This window comes from Sprattus sprattus (assembly GCF_963457725.1).
Source record: "Sprattus sprattus genome assembly, chromosome: 13".
Taxonomy (NCBI): domain Eukaryota; kingdom Metazoa; phylum Chordata; class Actinopteri; order Clupeiformes; family Clupeidae; genus Sprattus; species Sprattus sprattus.
The window spans coordinates 25,413,012-25,425,882 of NC_137911.1; the positions used below are offsets into that span (position 1 = coordinate 25,413,012).

Consider the following 12,871-nt stretch of genomic DNA (forward strand, 5'->3'; position numbering starts at 1 on the left):
AATCAGCACCAATCAACATTGCTATTCGGCTTGCTGACATGAGCAGCCAGCAAGCAAGTCGGCATGAAATCACCATGGTGACTTGATAGCCCTGATCGTCTTGTCTCCATCTCTGTGGCGTGAGTGGGTTGCTGAGGAACAGACAGTTCAAGAGAGCTGAAAACAAGCTGCTGTGTGTGTGTGTTTGTGTGTGTATTAGATTTATGTTGGTGTATCTGAAAAACCACCACAAGTTATTCTCCGAAACAAAATTATCTTAAATCAAACTGTCATGTTGTAGTATATCAACACCCTGACACAATCCCCCTCTCTTTTTTTTCACAACACACACACACACACACACATGCACACGCACATGTAGACGTACACCGACACACACACACACACACACACACACACACACACACACACACACACACACACACACATACACACACACACACACACATGTACACACACACAAACACACACACACACACACACACACTCACACACATACACACACTCACACTCATACACACACACACACACACACACACACACACTCACACACACACACACACACACACACACACACACACACACACACACACACACACACACACACACACACACACACACACACACACATACACACACACACATACATGCGGCATACCGAGGGCCGCAGATAACCCGTCTTACGTGTGTGTCATTTCCCTGTGACATTTTGCAAGCGGTTGTGGATCCACATCTCTCTTCCCTCTTTGTATGACAGAACCCCAGTTTGGGCTGATAAAGAGGACAGGACAGGGAGCGAAAGAGAGGGAAAAATATAAAATGGCCCCCTCGGACATTTAGGCAGCCCTCCCCTTCTGTGTGTGCGTGTGGTCTATGATTTTTGAAACAGATTAAATGACAGCAAACGTCTCTAGAAATGACCGTGGCGTTGGAATAAGGGTGACTTTCTATGAAAATGGAAAAGTGTTTTTGAGCTTCAGTGCAGTTGTCTTTGCTTTTCAACTTCAAAGTCTTTCCCTGTCCCTTTCAGACATCCAATGTCTCCCTCTGATTCATCTCAGGGCTCTTCCAAAGAGAGGCATTACCATTTGTCTGTGAGATGGACTAAACATGGTTTTTGCACTCAAATGGGTTAGGTTCTGTTCTCACCACTTACTTGGTGGTACTACTAACTCCATTGCACGCTCTCTCTCTCTTTCTAGCTCTTTCTTTCTTTCTCTCTCGCTCTCATGTTTGGCTTAGATGTGTCAGTGGTGATATACAGTACATTTAACTCAGACCCACCAAGAGCAAGAGCAAGAGCTCTTGTGAAACTCTTTCCGTCTCCATCTCACTTCCCCCTGCTTGGTCAATGTGTACACTACTCAAACCTCCAGTAGGAAGGATGTGGTATCAAATGTGGTGTTTCTACATTCTTTCCGTGACCCTGGGGATGGATTTATCTGAACACCAGGTGAGCCTTTCAAAAAAATCGGTGAGAGATTTGTTCATTTGCAAGGACACAAGTGTGCATTTGTGAGAGAGCATATTGTCCATCTATTTGGGACTTTGGACTTTTTCTCCCTTTTTTTCTCTTGTACAGGACAACATGTTTCACCTCTTCCATCCTGGACTGTTTGCCATTCTTTCGGGCCTTATCTGAATAACCCTGAGTCCAGTCACAGAGATGTGTGTGATCTTGTGCACTTGCAGTGTGTGACTTTATTTGAATAACTGCTCTCGCCTTCCCTTTACTGTTAGCATTTCGTCATTTAGCAGACGCTTTTATCCAAAGCGACTTACAAGGATGTATACACATTGTTTACATATTTACATTGATGGCACACTGCACATCAGGAGCAATCAGGGGTTCAGTGTCTTGCTCAAGGACGCTTCGACAGGGAATACGAACTAGCAATCTTCTGATTACTAAACAACTTCTCTACCTCCTGTACCACTGTCGCCCCCCCCCCCCCCCCCCCTGTACCACTGTCGCCCCCCACTGTTGCATTTAAGAGTACTTCTAAACAAAAATATGCCATCTGTCTCTTCACCTTCTGCTTATCTGTTTTTCGCTAGAGTACGAGCTCTGTCCACTAGCATCACTCTCCGTCTCCCTCTCTCCTCCCCTCTTTCCTCAATCCCATCTCTGAGGTGTAATCAGGTCCACTTTTCCCCTCACATCCCCTTGACGACAAAGAGGGTCACCTTGGCGACACATGTCCCTGTCATTAATCCCTGGGTCTCAGTCTGTGTCATCTGATTTAGACACCAGTACACACACACACACACACACACACACACACACACACACACACACACACACACACACACACACACACACACACACACACACACACACACACACACACAGACAGACACACACACACAAACACACACACACGCACACACACACACACACACACACACACACGCACACACACACACGCACACACACACACACTTCTGGCTTCCTGTCATAGATCCCCTTGCCCTTTCTCTGTTGGATAAACAGGAACTGGGTGGCCATGCTTAGCTTAGACATTTTGCATCACAAAGCAGATTCAAAACTGTAGGCCGCTATAGCGTCATGTCTGTTTATGTAGACACACACACACACACACACACAGAGACACACACACAAAAACACACACACACACACACACACATAGACGAATGCCACACACAAAGACACAAATACACGAGCGCACACACAAAGCACGTCTGAAGTTGTGTTTTCAGACATCAGTCATCAGTGATTCAACAGTTATGCATATCTTTAATGTTTTTTTTTTTAAAAAAAGGAGTTGAGTGTGCTTCAATATCCACATAGCCTAGAGCCTGAATGGCCCTTTGTGTGGGCGTGCATCTGCGTCCACTGGCAATTTTCTCATGTGATCTGATCTGTAATCTGAGATGCCATCAGGAATGTGTTGGGAGATTATGAACAGTGCTTTGTGGTGGTCATGGAGCATCCAAGCGGTTTGGGAGTCTGTCGCATGTCTGTGTCTGGGTTAATATTTAAGTGTGTTCACCTATGCACCTGTATTCGTTGTGGACCCTAATTTTTTTTATGTATTGGTTTTAATATTGTGTGAATCTGCATATATATTGTGTGCGCACATTCAGTCAAATAATTTGTGTGTTTGGATGTTCCTGGTGTGCATTTAAAAACAATGTCTGATTAAGTCAAGATTGTGTGTGTATTGGGGTGTGTTGTGTGTGTTGGTGTGGGGAGCCATGTGATAACACTGTGCATGTGCCTAGTGTGTGTACAAGTGGGAGTGTGCTTGTGTATGTTGAGCATGCGCGCAGTATGCACATTGTCCTAGGGTGTAAGAACTGTGTGTGTTCGAGTGTATGTGGGCTGAGAGCCATGAGGCCAGTCTGTGTGTGTGTGTGTGTGTGTGTGTGTGTGTGTGTGTCTGTGTGTGTGTGTGTGTTTGCATGTCACATATTGATCAGAGTGGGTGGCTGGTCAAATGACGGCATCACGCTGGGTGAACTTGTGAAGGGCCCACTTGTCTCGCTACATGAGCTAACCCGTGTCACATGTTTCTGTGGCAACCATACCACTGCTGGAATCCGGTGTCGGGCACTCGGTCGCCTACCCTGCAGTCCACACAAACCGCACACACAAAGACACATGACTCCAGTTGTTTGTGATGTGAATTGAAACAAGATGCCCTGACGAATGTCAACACAGTTGAGTTTGAAGCTCTCATTTATGTAGCCTTTTCTGCACAATTGCTGAGATCCATCCCCAGGTTTCAGAATGTGGTTGTATATAGATAAACAAGTCCGTACCAAATTCCTGCCGACTTAAAGCAGCAATACGGAATTCTGTTCCAAAACTAGCAAGCTAACTACCTAAAAAGCATGCAAAAATCTTGCCGCTGACACTGATATAAGCTTGCCAACACACGGTAGCCTGTCTATAAAAAGGTTGCTTTCAGCTTTTTGATGGCTTGGTGTCTCGTTTCTATCCTTTTGGTTTGCTTCAGTTCTTTAGTTATCACTGACCTGTTTTCACTTCTGGAACATGATAACTTTCAGACCTCATCACCTATTGACCTGAATCTGTTGTGAGAAGCTGAAATTCCCCCTCCTCACCGTGGCAAAAAGGGATGGTGCTCTTTAAGACTTTTGGAATCCACCCCCGTAATGGTTGGGGCTGGGCTCACCTGCTTCCAATGCTGGAGCCAATCAAGCCAACGTGGCTGTGCCCTATTTAAATGGGTGCCTCATTCTCAAACGAGAGACTGGTTGATAGAGACAGGCATGAGAGGCCGTGAAAGGTTTGCAAACAAAGAAACCACTTCCCTGATGTGAGGTGTAGTTGGTTTTGTGTCTATATGTGTGGATACTGTTTTTGTACCTTGTCTTTGTGCCTTGTTTTCGTGCCAAGTTTCTGTGCCATGTTAATTGTGCCTAGTTTGGGCCCTGGCTTTGGGCCTTGAGAAGGTGCCATTATTTGGGCCTAATCGGCCAAGCAGGTGCCCAGGGTGCCACACACTTGAGGTGCCACGCACTTTTGTAGGCACTGTGTTGGGGTATATAGCCCCTTGCACAAATATATATATTTTTATAAGAAAGCCACTATCTCCTGTGCTGTGTTTGGACTTGGTGAAAATGTTAAGACAGTCACCACATCCCAAGAACACAGGGTGACCAGTCGGTCCCTCACATCTCTTCTCAGGAATTTAAATTCCGAGAGCAGATATAGTAGTGTTCTTGTGTCGCGCTAATGATTTTCATGGAATTATTATAAATATCACACTATACCTGTTCATAATTGTTTTATAAATTGTGTCTACCGTTTAATATTCACCTTGTGGAAGGCTCCACTGAAAAATATTGAAGTAATAAACGCATTGCCTGTTCAAGAGTGGCTTTTCTTATAGCAGACATTGATCATTGGCCTTAAGAACATTTTTTCCAGGCTGAACAGTGAGTGTCAATAAGCTGTTGATCATTTCCAGTAAATGCGGTAGATGTGTGATGTCATATTCTTTCCATTATGTACCAAACAAGTGCCAAACTGGGTCTGTGGCTACTTAGGGCTTGGCTGAGAAGCTCTCTGTGTGTGTGTGTCTGTTTGTGTCTGTGTGAATGGTTTCTGGGCCCATCTGAAAAGGAGCGAGTGGGGGAGTCTTTCATTAGCACGCTATTCCCTGCACCTCACAGCCTTGTCCAACACATACCGGCATTTACGTAATGAGGAAGGAGCCAGTGACTTACACACACACACAAATATAGACTAACATTCAGACACAAGAACAAACAAACACACACACACAGGAGTAATGCCAAATGCTACCAGAGTAAGAGGAGAAAGTGAGCACCTTTACTGCCAAACTGAGTTATAACTTTCATAGAACATATTGCATTTGAGAGAGATGGGGGGCTTTGAAATGTCAGGTTAATGTATAGTTGAGTGAATGTGTGTGTGTATGCAGTTGAGTAAATGTGTTTGAAATTGTATGTCTACAGGAAAGGGGATTATTTCAGCAGGTGTGTGTGTGTGTGTGTGCCAGCCTGGATACTTTGTTTGGATGTGTGGATAACACCAAAACAACAAGTCAATGATTGTTTCTTTTAACCCTTAAAAACACATTCTGCTGTATTTCTTTTCATCAGTTTTGTAATTTGACTATATAACACTCATAATGATCATGTAATGATCCCATCCAAACTCAGCTTTTCAACACAGTTACCGTAGCAACCTCAATGAATCTCTGTGGATGCATGATGTGTGAAAGAGATGGCTGAAAAGGAAGATGCGGTGACTCACCACAACCAAAGGGACTGTTATTTCCTGCAGGTTGCTGTAGAAATTATTCCAGAGAAACACCTCAGTAATCTGCTTGTGTCACATGAACTTGTGTGGAAGTGTTCACATCGTAATCATTTATCAAAGCCATCAATGCTTCACATTGTGGTCAGCATGGTTTTCCATATACAGATGGAAAATAAATAAGGGACATTTTTACATTGACGTATTTTAAGAGAAGGTCACCCGCACATGTTGCACTGTCAAAAGCTGTGGCTACCAACAGATGATTCTTCCTCGTGACTTCTTAACAGGGGTGGTTTTCAATAAAGGTCAGGCTCCATTATTAACAGTATAGTCACAATGTGCATCAATTTGACAGTTTTTGAGGTATGGTTTTATAGGCAACTAGTTTTGGTAGTACCATCTACAAATTCACTTTGATAGCATATGCTCATGTGAAGGACAGTTAAACACCTGTGTCTTTCCCTCTTGCCATCCAGCATACTATGCCCTCTGTATTTCTATGTACCGGGCTGGAAGACCCTGCAAAAAATGGAAGAAAAGCTTTTACACACGTGACGTTGCCAGCTATACTGTCAGGACACCAGTTAGTGTGTTGACACGCTTCTATCAGTGACAGATGGGCTGTTGGTGGTGTTTGCAGGGTTAATGCATGCCTTTTAGGTATTTAGCTTGCTAGTTTTGGAACAGAACTCAGTATTGCTGCTTTAAAGTATGTTTTATCAGTTATCACTTCTGTTGCACTCAGAGGTGAATGTCTATTTTTACCAAAAGATTTCAAATATATTGAACATATTTATTTATTTAATACATCTAGTGACATGGACCTAGTGTTAAGATGTACAACTTGTCCCTACTGTGTGCTAAAAACACAGACTTTGAGTACGTCATGGCTCTTTTCAGCTGAGTGTTCTGGAATGTTTAGTTCCATAAGAATACAAAAATAAGAATAAAAAATCATACATAATTCAGCATGGTAGCTTTTACAGCATTCATACTCTGGACAGTTACTTTGATCCGTGTTCCCCACATCATGGACATAAGCTAGTTACATATGTCATAAGCTAGAATGACTTTATATGGCCAAGACACACACCCAGAGGACTTCCAGGGGTGACTCAACACTTTGTAAACCACAAGTGACAATGTTTCCCATGAGTCTGCAGTTAGCCTCAAATAAGTCCCACCATCAACCTGACAATGACAGATGATATCACACCCGTCAGTGTCTGGTTGTTCTACCAGCCCCCTAACAAAAGTTAAAGGTTACCTGCGGACAAGTCAGGCTGTCAGGACAAATCAAATAAGGACAGAAATATGCAGCCTCCAGAACCTTCTGCGTCACAGTAGCACATTTCACAGAAACACTGTGTCTCTGCTTCGCTTTTCCACTCTCTCATGAGTGTTCTTTCACCGATGATATCATCACCCCGTGAGGCAAGAAATAGACCGGAAATGACTTGCATCCCTCGGTTGCCACGGTGACTGTGGTCCAGGGTTGAGTTTAGCACCCGCGTGTGAAGGCTCTGGCTACTCCGAGGTGCCAAGCTCACACCAGTGTCACAGGAGGGAGGCCACAGACCAACTGTTCATCTGTGCTGATGTCACTCTGACACTCCGTGTGAGCTGAGGGAACATCTATCTTTGAACACTGCCTTCATCCTGGATAGGCTTCTGAATCACACACACACACAGACACACACACAGACACACACACACACAGAAAACATGTGGCCTGCGAAAAAAATGAATACTCACATCAGAGGGTCTAAATATTTAATAGAGGTGAATGGTACGTGTGTGTGTGTGTGTGTGTGTTTGTGTGTGTGTGTGTGTGTGTGTGAGAGTTTCTCCATCACTGGCAGATGCCACAGATAACCTTCACACCTCATCTGTGTGTAGGGGGGAGTGTACTTGTGAGCCTCAGGTTATTTCAGGTCTCGGGCCTTTTAGGTCTCTGCACTGTGTCCTGCAGACACACACACACACACACACACACACACTCTCTCTCTCTGTGTGTCCCTGTCCCTCACAGCCCAGCCGTGCCCTCTCTCTCTGCTGGCGGGATGCTTTCCGACTCCCCGCGGTCCTCATGGAAACGGATCTGAGGGAAGCCCACTCGCTGCTCCATCCAGTCAGCTACTGCCAGCAACATCCTGTCCTGTAGTGGCTGTCCAATCAGCTGCAGGCCTATGGGGAGACCTCGAGATGACAGCGCTGTTGGAACGGTGACCGCTGGGAGACCTGGGTTCACAGGTGGAAAGTTAGAGGGGTCAAGAGGTCATAGGGTGAGGTCACAGCAAGGAAAAGGCCGTCCATCAAGAGCATTCAGTCAGGTAATAATCAATCTGATTAATAAGTAACTTGTGATTACCGATCAATCACAGTGTGGGGTCTTTTATTCATAAGGACAGGAAGAATCTAAGGTGCAGATCCTGTGACTCAGTAGAGACTACCTGAAGTAGATAGGGCTACAAGTTAGTGTGCTTCACTGTGTGTATCACTGTGTGTATCACTACCCTGGATGGGTAAAATGCAGAGATCGAATTCAGAGTGTGTGACACTATCTCTGCCATAACATAGTCACTAGTCACTAGGGCTCATTTCCTATTTCTTAACTTCATTATAATTCATCACTTGTGTAAGGTCTATTACTGTGACAAGACACGTTTTGTACGCTATTTTAGTATGTCACAACTGCCAAATTTGGTAGCAGGTTGAGCACAGTAAACCACAGTGTGATGCAGTAGTGTGTGTGTGTGTATGTGTGTGTGTGTTTGTACCGGCCATGTTGGCAGGCTGTGTGAAGACATCCTCCTGGGCACTGCGTGTGCGGTTGTCCTCGCCGATGAACTTGCGGTAGGTCGCGGCGTCACCGAGGGTGGTGGGTGTGAGCAGCACGTCTACCCCGGAGCTGAAGACCCTGCTGAAGTCCTCGGCGATCAGACGCCGCACCTGCTGCGCCTTCACAAAGTACTGCTCGTAGTTCCTGTGTAGGGAGGGGAGAAAGGCCAATCACATCACAGCACATCACAGCTGCATGTTTTGTTTTGCTTATAGAAGCGATTTAATACTTTGACCTTGGATATTTTCAATAGGTTACTTAGTTAAAGTGCAACTTCCCCCCCGGCTCCGAGCCTTACTCAACCTACTTCATAATTTTGAAAAATGCTAAACAATGGGCAAGGGGCTGAGAAGGCTGGAGGCGTAAACTCCTGTGAATGATGACACACACACACACACACACACACACACCATCACCCTTCTAACCCTGGTTGTGTGTAAACTCCTGTGTATGATGAGTCCCAATCAGCATATGACAGTGAGACACACACACTCACAGGGGAGGAGGCAGGACGCCTATTTCATGATGTAGAAAAGTCCCAAATGACTGAATCTACATCAGCAGATCGCAAGGTTCAGGATGATTTAAAAACAGTAGATGACGTTTAAAGCCATTTTCTACCCATAAAATTTTCAACACAGGAGAGTCATATAATTTAGTTTACACCCTAAAAAAACACATGAAAGGCTGCAGTTATACCTTGAATTGACTATGGTGAACTAACTAACTTCACAACAGCAATAACATGAGCATTTTATCTTTTACTAGCTATTTTCTAGTGTAATCACAGTCCAACGACAACTTAAATTAAGCTCCATTCACAACAAGAACTTCAAGAAAGTGACAGGTACTGTTTGAGCAGGAAATAGTTCCCGGAGAGGATCCTCCTGCGGACTACATCGTTGAAGCCGTCGTGGCGAGTGGCGGCATACATGGCCTCTGTGGAGCTGCTCTCTGGGCTGCGGAGGCCTGTGGCGGGGGGTGGGGTGGGGTGTGGTGGGGGGCGATAAGTATTTGTAGTGAGCCAAAACACACAGACACAACATCTTTGTGTGTCTACATTCTTCCACATTATCTTACACACATCAAAATTAGAATCATCAGAAACAGAATAATGTTTATAGGCCAAGTAAGTTTACACAAACAAGGAATTTGACTCTAGGTTAAGAGGCTGTCAGTGTACTTGCACAAAATATACAACACAATACAACACAGCACACAATCTAAGAAATATATACAGGGAGGAATGGCTATATACAGGCTATATACACACACACACACACACACACACACACACACACACACACAAACACACACACACAAACACAGTTGCAATTAAGCTTTCTGATGCTGGTCATATTCATGCATTAATAGTGACACACATCCAAACAGACAATCATCCATTCAAGCACCCATCATTACCGTATTCCACCCCGTCGAAGCGTGCCATGTTGGACGCCACCTCACAGCAGCAGAGCACGTGGTAGCAGACGATGGAGAACTGAGTGTGTGGGAGGGAGACCTCTCGGACCTGCACCCCCGCCTGCTCAAACAGGTCTGTGACGCGGGACCACTGACGCAGCGTCTCGGGCGACAGGCCCGGTGCATGGTACTCCTAAGAACCACACCATAGGCTGGGCCATTATACAGGTGGACTAGAGAAACGGCTTTTGATATACTTTAGACACAACTTAAACGTGATGGCTAAGAACTGAGTATAAAGGATCAACAATCAAAGATAAAAGTGCATCAAGTCCTTAACTAAGTAAAAAAGTATAAGTATAATTTAAAGACTAATATTTCCAAATACTCCTTTAGTTTCCGAACATATGCATTTCCTCAATTCAGATGTTTTTAAATAATTTGTTTACATATTTCACACAACTGTCTTTGGTTACAACCACCCACAATACCCCCCCAAAAAAACTTTCAGTATAAATGCCTTGCCTAATGTTTACTTCAATCTTATACCAATAGTCATTAATACAATTGCTTTGTAATGCACAGAAGTTCTGAGGTTCACCTGTGGGATTCCCACTGTGATTTGTCTGATGTCAAAGTCCTCCGGCAGGCCAGTTTCTCCAGGGGGACTAGGGACTGTGGTTGCATCCAGCATATCCTGGCCTTGAAGCATGCCTAGACCACACCACACACACACACACACACACACTCAATGCCCATACTATGCACACTGAATAAAAACACATTCAGAGGCACCCCTAATTGCTCCTGATGTGCAGTGTGCAATCAGTGTAAATATATAAAATGTGTATTCATCCATGTGAGTCGCTTTGGATAAAAGCATCTGCTAAATGACTAAATATAAATGTAAAACACATTCAGAAGCACATGAGATGATCTACCTACACTCTGACAAAGATGCACATCATCACATACACCACTGTCACAGACATACCCAGGACGATGGCTGCGTCGTGGGCGCTCCGGGTCATGATTCCAGGCACGTCCATAGAGTTGACCAGAGGGATGAGCCCGTGGCGGGACAGCAGGCCGTAGGTGGGCTTCAGGGCCAACAGCCCACACAGGGCGCCAGGGTTACGGGTGGAGCCACCTGTGTCAGAGCCTAAAGCGCTGTCACAAACAAACATCACCCTTGTGAAGATTTTAGGGTTCCCTGACGGCCACATGCTTACAGGCACCCACGTACAACCAAGCACACACACGCACACTCTCAAAGAACACACACACTGTCAAAGAACACACACACACACACACACACACCGACATGTACACCGACACTGAAACACTGAGAGACACACACTGACACACACACACACACACACACAGAGACTTACAAAAAGCTGCTAAGTGATGCCACAGCAGCGGCGCTTCCCCCCGAGCTCCCTCCTGTGATGACCCAGTCAGACTCAGCCTCTGGCCCGCCATGCTGTCTGTAGGACTCTGCATCACTCCAGGGGTTACGCACCGGCCCAAACACCCCATCCGTGCTTCCTGCTCTACAACACACACACACACACACACACACACACACACACACACACACACACACACACACACACACACACACACACACACACACACACACACACACACACACACACAGACCTACATTAGCAAAGGCATTAACACATACAAATACAGTTTGTGCTGATGGTCTGAAACACATCGTACCCCATGGCAAACTCATCCAGGTTTGTCTTCCCCAGGAGAACAGCTCCCTGATCCAGCAGTTTCTGCACCACTGTGGCATTGAATGGAGGAACGTAGCCTGCAGAACCAGATCAGAGACATTCATTCATTCTTGTTAATCTCAGCTTGGCTTTTTCACCTACAGACTTCTGAACGTCAGGGTCATCTCCTTTTGTTACTGACCTCCTAACATCTTTGAGGCACATGTGGTGAGGATGTCCTTAGTGCAAAAGTTGTCCTTCACAGCAAAGGGTATGCCATCCAACGGCCCTCGGGGTGTACCTAAGGGAGTTCATAAGTCAGGCACATAAAGCCAAACACACTGGTACGCGGTGCACCGAAAGGTTCAGAGACATTACCTTTCTGGAAGCGCACCTCTGCCTCCTGGGCTTGTTTCATGGCCGTTTCTTCGGTCACTGTGATGTAGGCATTGAGGCGGCGAGTTCTTTTGATGCGGTTCAGACATTTTCGGCATAACTCCGTGGGGGAGAGCTGGCCCGTTCTCAGGGCGCGGGAGACCTGAGAGGATGCGTCACCGCGTCAATGCTTCAGTCACTCACAGCTCCAGTGCGATAACATTGCAAGGGATGAAGGATGGCTACCAACCATACTTTATAATCTAAATGATCATATCTTGACTGACTGAGCTGAGATAATTCAGTGTAGGGTATCGAGATGGTATTACGCATCAACATCACTTTGGCTCATTTAACTGTATGGCGAGGGGGAAGTGAATTAGCTATGAACTCCAAAACGTAAGCATTTAATAACACATTTCAATTCAGGTTCATCACATAACGTTAGGCATGATCCTGCCGCCTTAATTTGATGTATTTCGACACTAGGCAATGAAAGACAAAGGGTGTATTAACGTTGGTACATACCTCTCTTATAGAAAGACCAAGCACATTCATTTTTAACGTAGTATCACACAGAGTTCCGTATTATTTCATTCCCCAACCTTCATGTGAGGTCCTTGGACGCTGACATCTTGGTTGCTTTTCTGACATAACAGTTTCCGCGGCTTTGGTTGGTCGAGCAAACTTCAAAATGTACTGTGATTGGTCGACATTTTCAAG

At 45.2% G+C, this 12,871-nt stretch overlaps 1 protein-coding gene across 1 annotated transcript; it reads right to left on the minus strand.

Moving 5' to 3' along the window:
• Positions 1 to 7,538: 7,538 nt before the first annotated feature.
• On the minus strand, positions 7,539 to 12,787 carry qrsl1 (glutaminyl-tRNA amidotransferase subunit QRSL1). Its single transcript, XM_080849802.1, has 11 exons — positions 12,677 to 12,787; positions 12,152 to 12,311; positions 11,976 to 12,074; positions 11,775 to 11,871; positions 11,438 to 11,599; positions 11,038 to 11,213; positions 10,645 to 10,757; positions 10,044 to 10,236; positions 9,473 to 9,590; positions 8,560 to 8,765; positions 7,539 to 8,020 (listed from the first exon to the last, which is right to left on the minus strand). The coding sequence occupies exons 1-11, from the start codon at positions 12,704 to 12,706 to the stop codon at positions 7,806 to 7,808; spliced, it is 1,569 nt and encodes a 522-aa protein (XP_080705928.1). The 5' UTR covers positions 12,707 to 12,787; the 3' UTR covers positions 7,539 to 7,805.
• Between the last annotated feature and the right edge of the window lie 84 nt (positions 12,788 to 12,871).

What these genes read in the sequence shown, in the direction of transcription:
- qrsl1 (XM_080849802.1), bottom strand. Translation starts at nt 12,706, where the DNA reads ATGAATGTGCTTGGTCTTTCTATAAGAGAG. An exon ending in TTGGTCTTTCTATAAGAGAG is followed by an intron (nt 12,312 to 12,676) that starts GTATGTACCAAC and finishes GCATCCTCTCAG; the next exon opens with GTCTCCCGCGCCCTGAGAAC. An exon ending in CTGGATGAGTTTGCCATGGG is followed by an intron (nt 11,600 to 11,774) that starts GTACGATGTGTT and finishes TGTGTGTTGTAG; the next exon opens with AGCAGGAAGCACGGATGGGG.